Raw genomic sequence first — 22,180 nt, 5'->3', positions numbered from 1 at the left:
TCAAATGCAGCACTGTGCCAATAAAAAGAAATGAAAGATGGAAACAGTTCATCAAAAGGGATTGATTGAATCAATTCTGGTATATCAATTCTATAGAATATTATGCAGCTGTTAAAAAGATAATATTCTATTAATTGGAAAAAACAACTTATATGGAAATGTGTATAATGTAACTCCACTGTTTAGTTTAAAAAAAAACAAACTAAAACAGCTATATACATGTATGTAAATATGTATATGAAAAAAAAAGGCACAGATGGGTCCACGCCAAATCCTTAATACTTGTTTTCCATGGGAATGATATGGGACACAGACTGAGGAAAAAATAATAAATCTTTTAAAATATACCTGTTTAATTCAACTTATTGTGACAATCATGTATTACTTTTTTAATTTAAAAATCCAATGAAATAAATTAGTAAAATAATTAATGAGTGATTAGTGATATTCTCAGACAACTTGAGGGGATATTTATCAGAAAGTCAAACGGCCCCCTACCCCAAGGACACTCCCACACAGAATAAAGAGCTTTTCTCTTAGAGTTTCTCAGGTGGAATTACTCCTCACTGCTCTCTGAAAAAAGTGACTCATTTTATTTTCCTGTATCACTCCAGCTCCTCTAACAGTCAAAAGCATCCTGTACAATTTGACATTGAAAACATAGTCAATCAGACCTGGAACCCGGGACTCAGGATCTCCCAGCTGCCAGTCATGGCATAAATCAGAGTGAGGCAAGAGCTTGCCAGCTTCTCCCCATACGACTGCCAGCCCCAGGGTCCTCCGCCAGCCAGTGTCTGGGAAGCAGGGGGCAGGCGCCCCCAGACACTTCATTTGATCTCCAGGGACTTACTTGGTACCTCCCTGTTCCAGACCTGTTCTAGGTGCTCGCTATGCCCTTGGTTGCTCCCGTTAACACTGTGTCACAAAGGCAGTGAGGGCGCCGAACACTTCCTCTTCAGAAAAGTTCTTAGCAAACCTGAATGCTGTAATGAGGACACCCCCACTCCATCGTCTCCTTGAAGCTCATTCACGGATCTCAAACTACAGAGGCCAGCAAGGTCTTTCGAGCCAGCCCTTTTCTGAGACTCGAATTCCTCCAACCTCTTCCTAAACATTTCCGGATGGAGAACAGTCAAAGTAAGGAGGTGGGGGTATACTTGCATGTTTTTCAAGGACAGCCAGCACTTTTTTTCCACCTCTTAATCTATCAAATAATAAACAAAAAAGACATCAAGTACAATAAGTAACTGTTGGTAGAAAGAGTCGCTGAACAGGGTTTGTCTTAAAACACAGAAGGTTATGTTTCTTACAAATTTAGAAAAATAGGTCAGGTTCTGGTTTGATATGGCTCTCCAGGGCAAGCAGCTGTGAGGCAGAAGCTTTTCCCTTTTGTTGCTTTATTTTCACTTTTCTAGGCTTTCCAGTTCTCCACATCTGTTTGGAAGAGCGCCCAAACCCACATGCCACTCTCTAATAAGGATACTCTGATCAAAGTATCAAATGTGACTCCACGTGAACAGGGCTTCTGGGAAAGACAGGAAATAAATGTTGGTGGAGACGTGGAGGAAAGGGAACCCTCGTGCACTGTTGGTGAGAGTGTAAACTGGTGCAGCCACTATGGAAAACAGGTACGGAGGTTCCTCAAGAAATTAAAAATAAAACTACCATATGATTCAGCAGGTCCACTCCGTGAAGTGAAGTCCACTCCTTACTGAAGAAGAGGAAAACACTAATTCAAGAAGATACCCACACCCCTATGTCCACTGCAGCATAACAGCCAGGACACAGAAGCCACCTAAGTGTCCACTGATAGACGAATAAAGAAGATGTGGCAGTTACAATACTATGGAACATTGGTCGTTCATGAAAAAGAATGAAATCTTGCCATTTGTAGCCACATGGATGGCCCTTGAGGGTATTATGCTAAGTGAAATAAGTCAGACAGCAAAAGACAAATATTGTAAGATTTCACTTATATGCAGAACCTAAAAACAAATAAACAAAACAAGCCGACTCACAGATACAGAGAACAGACTGGTGGTTGCCAGAGGGGAGGGTGGCTGGGGAGTAGACAAAATGGATGTGGGGGTCAAGAGGTACAAACTTCCAGTTATAAAGTGACTAGGTCACGGGGATGTAATGTGCCCCATGGGGAATACAGTCGGTGATGTTGTAGTAACTTTGTATGATGACAGACGGTAACTGGACTTATTATGCTCATTTCAAAATGCAAACAGACATCAAATCACTATGTTGTACACCTGAAACGAATATAAAACTGTATATCAATTATCCCTCAATTAAAAAAACTGTTGATAATAAAACTGAGATGCGTTTTTACTGTAAAAATGGGGAAATTTTCAAAAGGAATAATATCCAATCCTAACTGAGGAACAAAATTTGAGGTGTTTTCACACACTGCTCACAAGACTATAAACCGCTATAGTCTTTCTAGAAAGCAATTTAGCTACAGACCAAGGCTTATACCCTTTGAGACAGTAATTCCCCAACTAGAAAGTTAGCTGAAGGAAATAACCAGAGATAAGCAGAAATACATATTCATACACTACTCACTAAAGAATATTAGTAAACATTATTTGAAATAACCCGTAAGTCCAGAGAAAGATTAATCATACAAATTACAGTGTAGCCACAGGATAGGATATTATACAACTACTAAATACATTGTTTTGAAGAATATTTAATGACAAGGGAAATGGCCATAATGCATAGCTAATTAAAAACTGCAGATTGTAATTGTATCAGCATCATGATAAGCAATTTTTAAAAATACATACATACATGTACTTGATAAAAGACGAGGAAATATTCCACCACATTAACAGAAGTTCTCTGTGGGTGAGGGGGTCACAAGTTAATTTTTTTAACTTTTCTAATTTTTCTCTAATAAGGAAATAATATTTTACCTCATCTACAAACACTTATTATGTATATTTTAAGAACTGCTGAATATCCAAAGTCCACCCTCCTACTCATCTAAATTAAGGAAAATTTTTCACTGTTCTTGATGGTTCCTGGAGTAGCCTGTGTGACTAGGTATCTAGGAACAAAAAGCTAATATTCATGCACACACACTCACACAGTCACACAGGTGTAAGGACAACAGTGCCCTGGCTGTTCCAAAGCTAAGGCGGAAAACTGCCAGATCCAAGCCACTCGCACTCCTGGCTGTGAGCCAGTCCTAAGTTATCCAGGCTCTTGGTTGTTTGTTTCCGTGTCTCCTGCCTCTTGTTACTTCTTGGGAAAGGCTCCACCACAGAAAGAACACTGGCAGAGAAAGAAGTTGAGTCCAAATTAGCAGTTTGTCTGCATTAGCAGCTCCGATCAAAAGGTTTGGAAGTGAGCTTTAGAGACTCTCTGAGGACTTGAATGATTCGTGCTCCTCCAGTCCCCACGGGGAAGCTGCCAGTTTGTTTTAAGAATCAAAGCACACGCAACGACATGCCGAAAGTCCCCTGCAGATGATGGTGTCAGATTCCCGCTAATGTGTATGTCTCCAGGTGGGACTCAAAATCAATCCTCCAAAAAGACTGATCATTTCTCTACAAAGAACACTAAATGCCTCAAGTCCCTCCAGGAAGTGATAGAGGAAAGAGTCAAGTCATAAATAAATGGACCCAAAGATGCTTCATTTCTGCGAGAAGAGATTCTGTAGAATCTGAGATTTCTACTGATAGTGGATACCTAAATCCTTCTGGCTAAATCCCAGATGACCTCAATACAGTTAACCCTCGAACAACGTGGGAGTTAATTCGCATGTAACTTAGAGTTGGCCCCCTGTATCCACGGTTCCTCCACATTCATGGATTCAACCAACCACGGACCGTGTAGCAATAGAGTAATTACTACTGAAAAGTATCCAAGTGTAAGTGACCCATGCAGTTCACACCCATGTTGTTCAAGGGTCCACTGCAGCGTGTCTGCGTGTGGGTGTGTACTTGGGTGGAAGTGGAAGTGTATGTGTACAAGTGAGTGTGTACAGGGCGTCTACGTACAGAAGTGAGTGCAGGTGAGTGTGTGCACTCACAGGTGTGCAAGGTGGTGTGGTAGGAACATGGAAGGAGAGAGCAGGGAGTGACAGCAAGTGAGAGTAAATACAAAACAGCCCTAATGAGCTGAAAGGAATCAATGTCTTTTAGACCAACATGGAAAATCTGATTTAAAATAAAGGAAAACTATTTTCAGTGCTATAAACATCACTAATATGATAACATATTCCATTAGATAACTTCCAACACATCACAAGACAAGGAACATCTCCATGTTGATCATTTAGGAAATTAAACGTAAGCCCATCCTCTCCCTCGCCCCACTTAGCACTAGTTCTAGTAGACCTTCTTCAATCAGTACTCGATTCATTCCAACCAAGTCTCACCACTGCCCAAAGGAAATTCGGGAAGGCCAACAAAACAAGGGACGAGAAGGAATTCAAGCCTCATTTCAGCGATAAGTCCGCTACATAAGGAGCTGGAAGAAAATCCCTCGTGTGGAACGCAGCAGGGTTCGTGTCAGCTTTGCTAAGAACACAGTCTGAGCAAGGTGGCTGGTGAGAGGCCAGTCTGTCCTCCACTTCTCCATGTCCTGAGCACAGAAACCAACCCTGGCCCCGGACACACAGCCTGGTGTCTCCAGAAAGCACAGCCAAGCTCACAGGCACTGGCCTAGAATTCTCCATCTTGCTGCTCCTACCCTCAGCCCCCCGCCCCACCCCGCAACTCCCCAAACCTGAAGAGCTTCGTACGGCTTGCCTTTTATCAGCCGCTCAGGTCTGGTCCCAGGTAAGGTCCACATTGCCTGTGCCAAGTGTCCAAAGACAGTTGCGTCAAGAGTGGAAAGCTTGGGCCCCATCATGTACTTCTTATCACCTGCAGCGGAGAGAGCAGAGAGGTCACTGGGCTGGCCCTCGCTGCCCCACAAGGTCACAGCGGCATTCGAACCACCCCTATTATATGCTTACTTAACTGTGCATCAGAAGCTTTGCAAAACCAAAATGCATGCACCCTCTTATACTTAAGAAAAAAAAACTAGAAACAAAAGTAAAACGAATTAAACAATTCTGTGATATATCAACCCATGCAACAGGAAAGCGGAGAAGTAACTGGGAACATACCAAGATATGCAGATGGGGGAGGGGATTCATGGAAAAAAGGGAGAATGGATCACCCACTGACCTCCAGAGACACCTTTCCAGCTCTAGTAATTACGGCTTGAAATGTGCAAAAACACCCGGAAGTTTGCTTAAACCATCCCGATAGTAACCCAAGCCAAGCACACCCGGCCTCAGCATTTACTTTATTAAATTAATACATTTCCTCAGGAAAAACAAGAAGCCTAAGCCACTAGGAAGTTTGTAGGCAAGGTCTTCCGTGATGTCGCCATGGTCTTGGCAAGGCTCTCCCCACTGAGCACCAGCTTCCGCAGGAAACAAACGTGAAGCTTTAAAATTGCAGGCCCAGCCCTGGGGTCAGGCTCCCACAGGAGGCTGTTTCACAGTGCCACTCGCATCGCCCTGTTTCACCACAGCTGACCTTATGCAGGCCCCATCACCTGGACGTACCACAGCTGACCTACTGACGTGCGCCAGGCTGTCCCCGGGCTACTGTCAGGCGCTGTGGGGTAGAGGCAGCGCGGGTGGAACTGGACCCACCCTGCCTCATGTCCTGGCACCACTGTTACTCACTATGGAAGCCTGGTCATTACCCAACCTCTCAAAGCCTCAGTTTTCCCATCCAGAAAGTGGGGATGACATTAAGTGTATTTCTTAGGGCTACTGTGAGGATGAAATGACAACACACAGAAAGCCTCTGGGTAAGTCATCAAACACCAGTGGCTGTGATGAGAGCCTCTCTGTTTCTCCAGTCCATATCCCACTGAACTTCAATCTCTTGGGAGCTGTTTTCATCACAGCACTCCCTCCCCCAAAGACCTTCAGTGGGTTATGAAGTGGGCTAGGAAATATAGTCCAAACTCAACCTGGAATCCAAGGCTCCTCACCCTCTGCGCCTGCCCCTGTTCCAGCTTTCTCCCTCGTCCTTCCTTACCCCAGCAGATCTGGAACACCCCTCTCCCCAGCACACTTCATGCTTCCCCTGCTACACCTCTGCTCATGCTGTGCCCCACCCCTTTCCCTGCCCCCAAACCGACATATGCTCCCTTGGCCCCATCTGGTATATTCTATCCATCTTTCCAGCACTGCAACGGAAGCTTCCAGTTCAGACAGCCCTGTGTTCAAATTTCACTTTTCCACATAGGACCCAGTTTCAGAGAGAAGAAAACAAGATAAAAGGGAGCTACAGTGGCTTCCTGGCCCCACCCCACCAGAATCTTGATTTCCTTAAATTGCTAAAAGGAAAGAGTCTAAGGGAGATGCCAGACTACACTGTCAAGTCTACTGTAGAATCCAAGGACTTTAGGGGACAGAAGGAAAAAATGTACATGAGTTTTTTAAAAAAACTTAGGAAACCTAATAATAGAGCAGCACATAAGACTCCGATAAAAAGAAAAAAGTATTAATAATAAAGACAATTATTTCAATCAATACATCAACAAATACATATAGCATTCAGCCCAAATTTGCCATTTGGCCCAGAATGTTAAAACTGGAAGGACACTGAGATTACTTATTAACAGAATCAGACTAAAAATGCTGGACACCCAGGTCTCCCGCGTCCCAGCTGGATGCCCTCTGCTCTGCACAATATGCTACAAGGATCATCATCTCAGAGGTAAGATCCCATGGAACAGCAGAAGAGTTGAGCTGTGAACATTTACAAAAAGATGCTTCAGTCAGGAAGGAATACAGAGTATAGAAGAAGAAAAAAAAGTCTAAAGGTTTTTAAAGGTACCTGCAAAAAAAAAAAATAGATGGAATTTAGCATTTGTGGGAAATGTTGACTGGTAAATACAAAATTATATGTGTATTTACATACACGACAGCTATAGATTTAAAGAATATAAAAAATCTTCTGTTACTAAGAAGTCCTCAGAGTACCCGATGGCAGGAAACCTTTTCAACTTTTTTAATTAAATTAATTTTAGACTTATAGAAAAGTTATAAAAATAGCAGAGTTTCTGTTTTGGAGGTAATTAGGGTTTTTTTTTTAATTTAACAGAAGTACTGGGGATCGAACCCATGACCTCGTGCATGCTAGGCATGCACTCTACCACTGAGCTATACCCTCCCCACCAGCAGTTTCTGTATACCCTTCAACCAGCTTCTGCTAATGTTGAAATCTTACGTAACCACAGTACACTTACTACAACTAAGAAATTAACATTAATATAAGTAACTGCACTATTGGCTTCATTCAAATTTTATTAGTTTTTCAACTAATGTCCTTTCCTGTTCCAGGATCGCAGCCAGGATCCCACAATGCACGTCGTTGTCATGTCTCCTGAGTCTCCCTAGTCTTTCCTTGTCTTTCATAACTTTGACACTTTTAAAGGATACTGGTCAGTTATTTTGTAAAATGTCCATCAACTTGGGTTTGCCTAAGGTTTTTAACAAGTAGCCATGCATGTTTAGGGACCCCTCTGTGATGGTTAATTTTATGTGTCCACCTGAATGGGCCACAGGGAGCTAAGTTCTTTGATCAAACAATATTCTGGGGGTTTCTGTGAGGGTGTTTTGGATGAGATTAACACTGAAGCAGTCGACTGAGTAACACAGATTGCTCTCCGTAATGTGGGTGGCCTCATCCAGTTAGTTGACGACCTTAGTAGGACAAAAGGGCTGATTCTCCTTGGAGTAAGAAAGAATTCCTCATGCCTGACTGCCTTAGAACTAGGACATGGGCTTTTTCCTGCCTTCAGACTTAAATGGGAACAGCTCTTCCCAGGTCTTGAGCCTTGGGACTGGAACGGCACCATCAGCCCTCTGGGGTCTCCAGCTTGCTGACTCACCCTGCAGACCTGGGGACTTGTCAGCCTCCAAACTGTCAGAGACAATATAAATATATTATATAAGAGAAATGGATATAGACAACTATATCTACATCTCCTATTGGTCCGTTTCTCTGGAGACCCCTGACTAACACCCCTTCTCAGAGCATCATACCAGGGAGTCCACACTGTCCATCAGGCCTCTCACTGGTGGTGTTAACCTTGACCACGTGGTGAAGGTCGCGTCTGTGAGGTTTCTTCACTGTAACGTTACTATTTTTCCTTTTGCAGTTAATAGTCTTAGGAGAGAAACTCTGAGACTGTATAAATATACTGTTCCTCCTCACACTCTGGCCTACTGATTTTCGCATCCATTAGTAGACGTTACCTGAGACAGTTATTACTGTGGTGTCTGCCTCATCAGGACTTTCTATTTATCTCATTCCTTCTACATGTATTGATTCAAATACGACCATTCCTTCATCCCCCACTCCCTGATGCCCTCGATTATTTATTTATGTGAGTACGCACTTGTCAATATTTATTGTATTCTGTGGCCTATAATCCAGTATGCTCATTATTTCTTTTGTTGCTCAAATTGTTCCAGCTGTGGCCTTTAGAGCTTGGCAGGAAGTATTTCTAGGAGAGAGCCCAAATTCAGATTAGACTCTGCTTAGAGTTGAAGAGGCCAAGCCAAAATCTCAAGTCGGCAACTGCCCCCAGGTTTCACCAAGTGGGCCCAGATCTCACCGCCAGAGGGTTTTAGCGAAAATAAAACACTAAGGGCACTTTTGAAGGGCACTGAAGGATCGGGCTTGGGTGATGGGGCAACTCAAGCTTCTTCAGTAGGTGGACCACTCCACTGGCCTCTGCAGGGATAGGACAAAATCAGCTGAGGGATATCTGAGCACCTGTAACTCCCCGACTCCCAGGCTGGGCGTGTGGACCATGTTGCCATCAGTGAGAGCAAACAGAAACTGAAAATACCAGAAACGCTGGGAGGTGAGGGATCCGGGGTACATCAGACTCCCTGAAGGCTGGTCCACCAGAGGCCAGCTTCCAAAACCACGGAACACCTCCCTGAGGCTGCAGAGTCCTCCTGACTTGTGAGGGTGAGCCCACACCCTGACGGTGGCAGGGTAACTCCCGGCGCCCGGGGTGGCTTCACAGACCTCCATGGCTGGATCTTCAAGAGGCCATCAGGGAGCAGAGACCAGGGGGGAAATGCACCAGCAGTGAGCCGGCAGCCAGAGGGAGGAGCGCATAGATCTGGGAGGGAGAGCCCACAGCAGGGGCGGGAGGTGGCCCCCGAGGGCTGGGGGATGACAGCTGGTCCTGGGGGTTTCTAGAATCTGACCCTACCTTTCCTGGGCAGTTCGAGCAGCTCTCTCTGTGAGGAAGATCATATTGCAGATGGAGGAACCATTGGGGCACCCAAAGATGACCAGAAATTGAGTGGGGAGTACTAAGTCATGAATAACAAAAATGGTCTGGGGCCCAGAAGGATATTTGCTCTTGTCCCCTAGACTTGTTCAGAACCTCAAGTGGTGGCCCCATGAACTCGAGGCTGATGATTCTAACCTCCAAGCCTGACCTCTGGCCCTTCTCACATTGCCTTCCACGTCTGTCATGGGCAGCCACACACGGGGCTGACCAGGAGGCACCAGGACGCAACAAAGGTGGAAGCATGTGGAAGAAGACTGAGCACGTCAGCCAGGACCCTCACCCCCACTAGGACTGACTAAGGCGAAGGCTGGGAGATGGGGGAGGGCAGACATGAGGGCAAAGCCGCACAGCTGTCTAGGGAGAACTCAGTCAGCCCAGAGGCTGAGACGAATGGCCAGAATCCAATCCTGAAGATTCCAGCCAAATGGAGAGAACAAGAAAGCTAAATTTCCAACTGTTGTAAGTGGTAGAAGAGAAATGACTAATGGAAAAATGAGTGCTTGAAAAGTTTTTGACTATTCTCTTCACTTTCTCTCTAGAACTGTATTTTCTAGCACTTGTTTTCTGTTAGTCTATGAAATAAAGAGCAATTATGTGTTTCACCTACATAGAGTTCCCTATGAGCACTGATAGGATTCACAAGCAGATGATTCCTGTGAAGTCCATGTGGATACCACTCATATTTCTAATTGTCCCTCTCTCACTTTTAATTAACTGAAACTTTAAGGAAAATTGAGAAACAGAGATTTTGAGTGCTCTCCCCAAGGACAGCACAGGTAACAGCGATCTTACCAGCCAACCTCCAAGGAACAAGTCCTTTAAGCTCTTCTCTACATGTGACTCTCCCAGAGGACAAAGCTACAGGAAGTCGATGTTCTAGCCTCTTTGATACTCCTGATCAGAACCCTCTTTTGTCAGAAACAATATGACAGGCCACATCCTTTAAGGAGCTCCTGCTCGTATTCCCAGCATACTCTAAAATCACTGAATATGTGATTCCTTCAACTGTGGGGGGGAGGGGTGCTACCTAATACATGGTAAGTCCTTATAGTAAATACCAGAATTAAAATCGTTAACTTCAACAACTTTCTGATGTCTACGAGTTGCATCAATCAGCTCACATTCTGGGAAAAAACAAAGGTGGGTGGGGGGAAACCCCAGAAGAAGCCTCTAAATTTAATCTCTCCTCAGGTTTCATTCTGGAAAGCAACAAGATACTCCTGCAATTTTCTATAAAATTCTCTGGAAGAACACACAAGAAAGAACTTTTTTTTAGCTTGACCCTTCCTTCAATGACCACCAGTACCAAACATCCCAATCACTTTGCCTCTTCCTCCCAGTCTTCTCTATGCTGATGTCTCAGCTCTTAAAGTTCCCTGTGGAGGACGTGAGGATACGCAGACATTCCCCACTCCAAGGATGGGACTGCCCTTGCTCCTCTGCACTTCTGTCCTCTGATTAATGTTTCTGAGCACCTTCTGAACTCCATACACTCAGAGGATTCTTGGGTACATACTGTAATTTTAGGAAATTTGGATGAAGGATTTGCACCAGTTATAGAAAAATTTCACACACAGGAAATCTGGATTTGGAAAGTATTTCTCACAAGGAGGCAAGTGCCTGCTCTGACTCACTTGTTATTATAATTTAATATAATTAAACAAGAGCTCCCGGAAGTCTTCAAGAACTACAACTACCATCTCTAACGACGATGCAGCATCACTAATTCTCTGAGGATTGGCTGTCTTACCTCTCTTCTTGGAGTTTCTGCGATAATGTTGCTTCTGAGTCTAACTAGACATTCAGCTGAAACAGTGAGCTTTGAGGAGCATAAAAGTTGCATGGGTCTCCTGAGTTTCACTTTCCCAAGTACATCTTCTCAGGGTAAAGATTATAGAGCTCAACTCAACTCAAACTACATCCAGAGAGGCTTTCCCCTTAGTTTCAATTCTGTCTTGGCTGCCCTGTATTGGGCAATCAGCTGTTCTGTCTATTCAGTGAAGACTATCTGGTAGCCCCCAAATATGGTTTTGTTAATGAAACAAGATATCAGACCAAACACAATGTTATGTTCAAATTTAAATTAAATCCTGGGGGAGGCTATAGCTCAGTGGTAGACTGCCTGCTTAGCATGCATGAGATCCTGGGTTCAATCCCCAGTACTTCCATTAAAAAGAAAAAAATAGATAATAATAATAAATTCAAATCTGTCTATAAGAAACCTATCCTTCTTTTAAGAAAGCTGAATAGCAGTAGATTCTAATGTCAGGTTTTGTGTTTGGCCACCAGGGTCAGACAAGCAAACACTACATTCCTGGAGGACTTCTCTTCATTATGGACCCCAGGTTTCACCTTGGTGAGAATCCAGGATCTTCCATCACTTTCAAACATGTGAGCAATCACCAAAAACTGATGGAGATCTTACACCACCAGAACTATTTAGCACCTGGCCAGAGTGGTAGGCCTCACTCAGATTCACTCAACAGGCACAGGTCCTTTGGGATGATACAAACTGCTAGTGACTTCATCTTTAAAAATGGGAATCCGATACCTTCTCCAGTGATACACCCACGCATTTGCTGGGTAGCACCTCGGAATTCTGTGTGATGCTTCTTTTCAGGTGCAGGACTAAGTCTCTGGCTCCTGGTCTGCAGGAGGCCTTATCACTCCCCTACTGAACACTCTTGCGCATGGACCCTGACCACTAAATTGTTAAGCATGTCCCACGTAACTCTCTCCCCAGTGCACACTACTTCCTCAAAGATCACTGAATCCAGAGACAGAAACCGCCTGTGTGCCAAGCTCTTTAATCTTGGAATAGACCCAGGTTTCTTCACAGCCAAGACAAGAGCACTGCTTAAATCAGAGTGGGTAGTAATAATAGTCTCTCAAGAGACTAAAAGATAAGATTCTACTCCTAAAAGATGTAAAACCCTTTATCTACATAACTGGAGGCAACTGGAATTTGGTGCCTGCCGCCCACCAGAGCAGAATAAGCACTCTTTCCTCTTGACAGCCTGGCTGTACTCTTCTCAGCTCAGCAGCTGCTAAAAGAGGCTCCAACCAGGACTGATAGGATTGGAGATCCGTAGGTGCGTTTGTGAGTCAAGAATCTGGCAGCCTTAGCTGGGTGCCTCTGGCCCAGGGGCTCTCACAGGCTGCGGTAATCTCAAGGCTTGGCGGGTGCACTCAAGACTTGGCTCCACCTGTGACCCACTGCCACAGCCAAGGAAGGCATGGACCTGCAGCTGGAGGGGTCATGGACATTATCACTGCTTCCTGGGAGGGACTGAGGACCACCCTCACCCACTGCTGGGCCAGCACGTGGAACTCACACAGCTGCCCGAGCCTTAGGGCATCACCATGCTCACCTTTGTGTGCCTGCATCCAACTGCCATGGGCCTCTGTATGTCCAGTTGGGGGAGGCCCTTTGTGCTGACACCAAATCAAGCCAATTAAAGTCAATGACAAGGAGAAACTCGGGGAATGGGTAGGCCTTGTGTAATATCGACAGAGAGGGAAAACCAGGTAAAGCGGTGGTTGTAGTCGTGTGCTGGTCGAGGACTCTGGCAGAGTCTCAGTCAGGCCAAGGGTATCGTCAAGGACGACTTCAAATGCAAGAAATGAATACATTAGAACTTGGCTCTTGAAAAAATAAATGAAAGACCAAAATTAAAACAAGGCTTTTTTTTAATGAAGTAGTCAGTTTACAATGATATGTTAATTTCTGGTGTACAGCATGGTGACTCAGTTATACATATATGTTTCTTTTCATACGCTTTTTCATTATAGGCTATTACAAGGTACTGAATATAGTTCCCTGCGCTATACGGGAGGATCTTGTTGTTTATCTATTAAAAATAAGGCTTTTAAACAGACCTGCTGATAAGGCAGGGTGTTATTTACCCTTTTAAGAACAATTTGGGGGCAGGGCGGGATGGGGACCAGGTGTCAGGATGCAGTGGCTCATGACTTAAATGGAAGAGAAGTGAACAGAACTGCTCACTGCAAATAAGCTCCTTTGTGGAGGGAAAGCAAGAGAGAGGACAAAACTGGAGTGCTATTTTTTGAGACAGGAAAGACTTATATGGCAAGTAGAAGAAGGCTGTAAAGAAATAAGGGGGGAGGGGATAGCTATAGCTCAAGCGGTAGAACGTATGCTTAGCATGCACGAGGTCCTGGGTTCAATCCCCAATACCTCCTCTGAAAATAAATAAAAATAATTACCTCCCCTGCCAAAATAAATAAATGAAATAAATGAGAAGGTGCGCTCCCTGCATCCAGAGGCAGAAGGACACCCTCATCACCAGAGACGGGGAACTGGGGCCAAGAAGCCTGTATAAACAAACCTGTTACTTCTTTAATTTACTACCCCAAGCCCAAACTCTGTTTCCATTCTTCACTGATTGAGCACCCAAAGCTTATGTTTCCTTGTCCTGTCAATTCCTCACAAATGTACTCTTTGTTTTAAAAAAATATATATATTTACAAAACAGAAACAGACTCATAGACATAGAAAACAAACTTATGTTTAAAGGGGGAGGAAGGGAGTGGGAAAGGATAAATTGGGAGTTCGAGATTTGCAGATACTAACTACTATACATAAAATAGATAAACAACAAATTCATACTGTATAGCACAGGGAACTATATTCAATATCCTGTAGTAACTTATGGTGAAAAAGAATGTAAAAATGAATATACGTATGCTCATGTATGACTGAAGCATTATTCTGTACACCAGAAACTGACACACTGTAAACTAACTATATACTTCAATAATAATATGTATACAAAAAAAAAATGGAAAGGAAAAATACACATAAAAGCTCCCTGCTTTGGCCACTTCTTAGACTACCATTACTGAGACCTCCACTTCACAAATTAAAATTTGTTTCTTTTCCTCTTGTTACTCTGTCCTGTGTACAGTCCAGCCACAAGAACTCAAGTGGGGTAGAGGGGAAATTTCCCCGTCCTGATGACATAGATGGGGAGAACTCCCACACCGGGCGACACCAGGAGAGCCTGGCGCCTTCTCGTTCTGTGCGTATCCCTAACACACACTCCCAGGTAAGATGTAAACATCTGCTGTCTACATGCCACTATCCTGTGAATACTTTTATTTTTTATTCTTTTATTATAATCATTCAGGAATTGGAACCCTGGAAATTTAAACTTTTCTCAGGGAAGAAACAGCTAGACTGCCCCCAGGATAAAGCAGAGACCAGACTGCTTCTGTCAGAATTACATCAACCAATGTGTGTTACTAAATAAGCCACAAAGATTTCGAAGAACTCAGCACGGATTAGCATTGAATTTTAATCTGCTAAAAGTAATTTTTTTTTGTTTTTATGAATAATCAACATATTTTTACCAATCAAGATAGCAACAATGAAACTGGAAAAGAAATGAACCACAAGTCTTGGCTGCAACTGCCTAATCCCCATAAGGATGCAAACACTTTTTTTGGATTTTTTTTAACTGAAGTATAGTTGATTTACAGTGTTCTGTTTCTGGTGGACAGCATAATGATTCAGTTATACATATGTATATACTCCTTTTCATGTTATTTTTCATTATAGTCTACTACAAGGTACTGAATATAGTTCCCTGTGCTCTACAGTAGGAACACTTGGTGTTTATTTTTTATATAGTAGTTTGTATCTGCAAATCCCCAACTCTTGATTTATCCCTTCCTGTTTCCTTTAACCCTGGTAACCGTTAAGTTTCTTTTTTTATGTCTGTGAGGCTGTCTCTGTTTTGTAAATAAGTTCATTTGTGTCTTTTTTTTTTTTTAGATTCCATATGTAAGTGATATCATATGGTATTTTTCTTTCTCTTTCTGGTTTACTTTATTTAGTATGATAATCTCCAGGTCCATTCATTATTTGACATTATTTTATCCTTTTTATGGCTGAGTAGTATTCCATTGTATAAATATACTATAACTTCTTTATCCAGTCATCTGTGGATGGATAGTTAGGCTGCTTCCATGTCTTGGCTATTGTAAACAGTGCTGCTGTGAACATTAGGGTGCATGTATCTTTTCAAATTGGAGCCTCATCCAGATATATACCCAGGAATGGGATTGCAAACACTGTAATATGAGCAGGGCGTAGCCTCACCAATTCCTGGCTATTTAAGATAGCCAAGTCCCCAGGCCATCCATGGCTCCCTCTTCCCTCTGGAAGTCTGGAATGGATAAGATGCATGAAGAAAAGAGTTTCTGCTCTCTAAGTATCTGATCTAATGGTCCTCTCCATTAGCAGCTGCAAGCAATTTAGAGTTATTGAATAATATGTAAAAATCTTTCCGAGTATATCACTTCCATTTCAGTTAGTAAATATTGGACTCCAGTGTGAGCTTGTGAAAAGATTACACTCTCATGGGAACTCAATCAATACAGGTAAAAAATAAAATCTATGGTTTCCAGGTCAAATTATTACTATCCTTGCAGATGATTTTAATAAAGCACCCAGTTCCCGAGCCTCTCTGGCCCTCATTTGGCTTTTTCATCTGTGAAATAACCAGCCCTCCGGGGTGTTGTAAGACTACAGCATCTTCAAGATGCTGTTAAAAATAACATCTAAAATTTACCCACCCAAAAACGCCTGCAGTCTGCATAATAGGTTTGCGTCATGGAAAGAAGGCAGGGCTGGGTTAAAGGCCATGCAGACAGGCCCAACCAGGGTCACCCAACCCAAAGCACAGTCCCCTCACGCTGCCCCTTCCACGGCTCTTTACCCTCCTGGTCCCCCTTCCAGCACCACTCCAGCTCTTCCGTCTGCCCTGTGTTAGATGACAAACATATCCGAACCACCCCCTGAGTTTTAAAAACATCTCTCCCAGCCCTGGGCTTATGAGCACCCAGGGCAGAGAACCACTGTTCTAGACAAGCCCCTGAACCTGTTAAGGGCTTAGAACCTGCATTAGGAAATGCCGCTCTGAGGTTCCAGAACATTCCTTTTACTGTCTATTATTTTCTTATTTATCTGTGGGTTTTATCTTTCTAGCTAGATTAACAGGTATAATTACATCCACATCTTTATTCTCCTCCTCTGCCCTCTGTTCAGCCACTCAGCGTATCCTAAACGTGCTAACATGTACACAGACACAACCTACTATTTCTCATCCTTCTCTCCTGCCCAGTTCTAAAGACCTTCCCCCGCCACCTTCACCGCGAGGCCTGGTGTGTGGCCGCAGGGTTCCGGGAGGCTCCCAGCCTAGGCCTCAGGCCTCATGTGAGTGCAGTGCTCTGTCTGCATGATGTAATTCAACAGGGTAAGAAGTATTAAACTAGCCCATTTCCAAGCTCTCTTAAAAGCAAAAACAATTTTGCTACAGTTCAAAAGCTTTTGTGTAAAAATCACTTTAAAAGAAGTGGAAAATTAGAAGAGAGGTTTATTGGAAATCAATCACTTGTTTAAAAAAGTAGTTTTAATAACAGAAGACGTTGAGTGAACGCAGGTCATTTAAAGCACCGTGCCTTCTGAAGTCATGAGCGGCAGCCCAAACATAAATCACGGACCAAGAGATCCACCGGAACTCAAGTAAGCCAATCTCCACCTTGGCCTCTGCCTTATTTTGTAACTTGGAAAACCGTCTCCACTCTTTGGAGAATGAATATAAAATCATAAAACCATCAGAACTGTAAGGACCCCTAGGGACCACTTCTGGTTAAACAGTGTACTGCCTGTAAAAAGACTCCTCAGCTGTCCTGATGGTGGTCACCACCCTCACCTTGGGGTGATTCCAAACAGCGGCAGCTCCGACCACCAGACAAGCCCTCTCAACACTAGACGGGTCTGCTTTAAAGTGCTGTCTCCCCAGACCTTCCATCTGTTGTCATTTTGCCACACAGCCCCAACCCCCTCTCTGTCCTCCTCTCCTCTGCCCCAATGTGCCCATCACCTTCAGCAACACCTAACTCACTATCCACTTTCAATACCTGAAAAAAGCCCGTAGATGACCCTTACAGCTTCGCTTGTCCAGACTATCCAAGCCCAGGTTCCTCAAACCCCTCACATGAAATCAATTGGAGATGAACCACCTTCCTAACCACCCTTCTCTGGATAACCTCTGGTTTGGCCATGTTCTTTTTTTTTTTTTTTCAGTTTTCAGTTTTATTAAGCAGAATTATTACAACTTGACTGCACATATACAATGTACTGCATGTAACTACATATACACAATATACTGCACATATTTTTTAAATTTACGTACATGTATTGTTCATTGTTTCTAAGAGTGTTTAGAGCTTTAGCTTTTCAAACTTACATAGTTATCAAAAGAATAAAGCCAACCACAAAATAAGAATTAATTCAAAAAGATCCATACATTCTGCTACTAACAGCGACCAGCCATCTTGCACATGCATATCATGAGACTGTCTCCAACGGTCTGAAGAAATCAAGAGACCGTCCATCCAATTAGTAAGTCCAGCAAGTCAAGAAAACACAGTACAGTTGACCCTTGAACAATACAGGTTTGAACTGCCATGGGTCCACTTATACGTGGGTTTTTTTTTCAACAAATACACTGTATACATACATCTGCAGTCCACTGAATACAATGATGTGAAACCAGCAGATACGAAGGGCCAACTATGTAAGATTTCAATGTTTCAGTATTATAAGCCTCTTTACAGACAAAAATATTTGTCATATTTTTCTTGGGAAAAAATCCAAAAGGCTTAATTATTTAGTAAATACAGTCATCCCTCAGGATATCAGTTCCAGGATACCAAAATCCACGCATGCTCAAGCCCCTGAGTCAGCCCACCATATCCACTAGTTCTGCATCCACAGATTCAACCAACCACAGATCCACTGAGCCATGGATCCTAAATGTAGTAAGTACACAGACCCCTGCTCGTTGAATTGCAGATGTGGAACCCATGGGGATACAGAGGGCCGACTGTAAATATGTAAAATTTTATTACTTTGAAACTGTGAAGCTCAACTTCAGAAATCATTCGTTTTTATTCCTACCAACAGAGGTCAGTGCCTCCTCCACACCCCTGCCAATACTTCACATTGTATTTTTAAAAGAAAAACTTTGCCAATTTGATTGACAGAGTGGTGCCTCATTTTTTAACTTTGATTACCAAGGGAGATGAACATTTTTCACGCATTATTTATTATTTGTACTATTTTTGCAAATTACCTTTTTGTGTCTCTTGCCCAATTTTCTCCTTCGGGTACTCACTTTTCTCACTGATTTGTAGTAGTTCTTCTTCATAAATTTAGTAACATTAATTGTATTGTCACATGTCGCAAACATTTTCCAACTTACCATTTCAATTTTAACACTATTTATGGTGGTTTTTGACTTACAGGAGGTTTGTCTCCTTTTTCTCATGTAATCTACTGACTCATCTTTTCTTTTTATAGTTTCTCCCTTTGGTGCCAGGATTAGAAAAATATTCCCAAGTTAAGATTATATAAAAGTTTCCCATATTTTATCCTGGCCCCTTTATGGTTTTACGTTTTACACTAAAGTGCTTAATCTATTCGGAATCTATTCAGGTATATGACATAAAGTCAGGATTGTACTTATTTTATTCCAGATGGCTAGCCAGCTGTCCCAACACCATTTTACTGAATTAATTTATCTTTTCTGAACTGACTCAAAACACTGCCTTTTTCATATGCTTCCTCTCCACTCAGGCATCTGTCTCACGGGCTCTCAGACTCGGCACATCCACAGCTGAAGTTCACGATCCCCCCACCCCTTCTCTCCAGCTCCGGGAATGGCTACTTGGCTGACTAAATTTTCATGTCCAAAACGTGGTTATTCCTCACCCCTGCCCTCTCCACCACCACCCCTTCCCCGCACCACACACATATAAAATCGCTAAGTTTTATGCCCAACTCCATGGCCATGGCATAGTCCAAAATGCCATCTTACCTTTCCCAGATTTCAGCAGCCTCCTCACTGTACCCCCAAGTGCCCCCTTGGTCCCCCCAGCACACTGAGTTTCCGTAAGGTCCCACCACCTCCCCTCCAATGACTTCCACTACTCTTAGAACCACGCCCCAGCTACTGGGTGACAGGGAAGGCCTATGTGATCCTGCCGACCTCCACTTCATGCCACACCTCTTACGCCCACACGATTTCCAGACCCACTGGCCATCATTCTGCTCCTTGAAGGCTCCCAGCTGCTCTTCTGCTCAGAGCCTTCGCGTGTCATGTTCCTTCTCCGTTCCACACTCATCTCCTCCCTGCCACGCCCGGCTCCTCTTCCCCACACACGCGCATGCCTGACTCCAGCTCATCTTCAGAGCCCAGCTGAAGTGTCATCCCCTCAAAGAAGCCTTCCATAGCCCGCTCCACCAGGTCAGTCTCCCCTGCAAAAATGCGCTCCTTGCACCTGGTCTGTCTCCAGTGGGGCACGTCTCAGAAGTGTTGCTATTATAAATGTTACGACAATATCTCTCTCAGGTGGCAGTTCTAGCCGACTGCTCCCAGCCCCTCACAAAGAGCTGAATGCGTGTGTGGTCGCCGGTACAGTCAGACTCATACAGCCCTCAGTCAAAGGTATTAGCTTTCCGTCCACATTCTAGTTATTACAAGCACACTCTCCCACCCTCTCTGATAGGAAATTGCAGTTTTCCACCTAGAGATCCCATCGTTACTTCTGACCCTACCTCTTAAAAGCATTCACAAACTTCAATTTTTTGCTCAGAAAGTACTCTCAGATGCACACATCCTGGAGTGCCGCACTGGCTGTATGCTAAACGTGTCCTGACATTCATCCCTTCCTTCCTTCCTTCCTTCATCCAGCAGATATTTATTGCCCACCAGCAGTGCCCAGCTGAGCCTCAGCGCTGAAACTGTATTTATGTTACTCTCGCCCCGTATGATTCTCTCTCCCAAACCAACTCCATCTGCCAATTATTCATCTGCTTTTCCCATGAAATAACTGCTGTGTCACCAGGGTCTACAAAAATACAACCCAAAGTAAACGAATATTAGACTTCAGTGGTCCGTGTGCTTCATCACGATCAGATAAATGCAGATCTTCCCTGAGACTCCTCTGTCACAGTCTGAACCACCACCAACACCCCCAGCCTGCGGCCCGTACCCGCAGCCGGAGCCCTAGGGTCAGGCAGAGACAAGAGAAGCAGCTCAGGCCCTGTTCAGCCCACCCCCGACACCACACACCAGGAGCCGCCACCAGACCTTCCTTGATACCCCTCAGCACTGGCTGACCTGACAAAAGCTGCTTTCCAAAAGCACCGGATTGCAGTCTTGACTTGTGCGTGGGAGAAGCTTGAGAACCACAAGACAAGGAGCGTGAAACTGCAGAAAGGGCCTGGCAACAACCTAAGTAAAGTGTCATCCCCCAGGAGGGCAGCTCCCGTGCTGTGGCCACGACACCCTGCCCCTCATCTAGTTCTTTTTTCCCCTCATTTTTTAATTTATTTATTTTTATTTAAGTGTAGTCAGTTTACAATGTTGTGTTAATTTCTGCTGTACAGCCTGGTTACACATATATATTATTTTTCATATTCTTTTTCATTACAGGCTATTACAAGGTATTGAATACAGTTCCCTGTGCTACACAGTAGGACCTTGTTTATCTATTTTATATAAAGTAGTGAGTGTCTACAAACCCTGAACTCCCAACTCCTAATCTACTTCCTACTGAGTCCAGCTCTGGAGTCCCTGCTCTGGAGTTGCAGCTCGCTGGGACCAGCTGCCTCTTCTCCCGGCGCCAGAGCTGTAAGGGGCCCTGCAGAGTGGCACCTGCCTTACAGGCTTCTGGCCTGTGACTTCAAGGAGTATTTTCCTTCCCTTGTTCTCAACACCTGCCCCTCCTTCCCTGAGTCCCCTGACCCTGCCTCAGTCCCTCTGCTTCCTGAATGGCGGTACCACTTCTGCTCCACAGCAAGGCGTTCCAGTCCAGAGGGATGGAACCCCAAACGCCTTCCTGGTTAGGAAGAAGCTAGAGATTTTCTATTACTAATCACCAAAGCCTATTTTAATCCTCTACATATTATTTAACTACAAACTAAGTGATCAGCCAAATATCTATGTCTTAAAAAAATTATTTACAAACTGAAAAATAAATAAAAATGAAAAACAAAATGATTTTATTTTTTAGTTCCACAACAAAATACAGTCAATTCTGAAAAAACCACACCACGCTGTAACTCTCCATGCTGTTCAGGTGACGTGAGGCACACCAGGCAAGTGACTCACTTTGCTGCCTCTGAAAGGAAGCCCTACTTTGCATCCCTTTCCGTTTCCTTAAATCGCCAAGATCGCACACCGGTGTTTACTGAAACGGCCAACAGATTTGGTTCTTTGACATGTGCCAGCCCAATGGCAACAAGAACTCTGAAAAATAAAGACTCTCCAAACCATTTTTATGACTCAGCAGAAAGCTTCAGACTGGGAGGGAAAAGCACATTTCACTTTGTGTTGGTCAAGTATAGTTGGCTGGAATCAGCTTGTTTCTGTCACTTTCATTTACGAATTCCACTGTATTACTTCCTTCTCCGTGCTTTTCTGAACCTTCCCAAATTTCTACATTAACTAATAAATTTAAAAATGAAAAAAAACATTTATCACAGACATTTTTTCCCAGAAAACAATGTTCTTTTTTTTTTTTTAATTGTAGTATAGTTGATTTACAATGTTGTGTTAGTTTCAGGTGTACAACGTAGTGATTCAGTTATACATATATACATTCTTTTTCATATTCTCTTTCATTATAGGTTACTACAAGCTATTGAATATAGCTTCCTGTGCCATACAGCAGATCCTTGTTGTTTATCTATTTTACACATACTAATATGTATCTGTTAATCCCAAACTCCTAATTT

The 22,180-nt window shown here is 43.5% G+C and overlaps 1 protein-coding gene and 1 pseudogene across 1 annotated transcript in view; one reads left to right on the top strand and one right to left on the bottom strand.

The window, feature by feature from the left end:
• Nucleotides 1–22,180, bottom strand: part of FAXC (failed axon connections homolog, metaxin like GST domain containing) — a 54,328-nt gene that overhangs the window by 5,802 nt on the left and 26,346 nt on the right. The window contains exon 5 of the mRNA XM_032484413.1: nucleotides 4,756–4,886. Within this exon, the coding sequence (XP_032340304.1) occupies nucleotides 4,756–4,886 (131 nt within the window). The remainder of the gene's footprint in view (nucleotides 1–4,755; nucleotides 4,887–22,180) is intronic.
• LOC102511439 lies at nucleotides 11,124–13,095 on the top strand (annotated as a pseudogene).

The sequence above is a fragment of the Camelus ferus genome, chromosome 8 (genome assembly GCF_009834535.1).
Source record: "Camelus ferus isolate YT-003-E chromosome 8, BCGSAC_Cfer_1.0, whole genome shotgun sequence".
NCBI classification, from domain to species: Eukaryota; Metazoa; Chordata; class Mammalia; order Artiodactyla; family Camelidae; genus Camelus; species Camelus ferus.
Note: the sequence above shows the minus strand (reverse complement) of the source record. Positions and strands in the feature narration are given on the sequence as shown.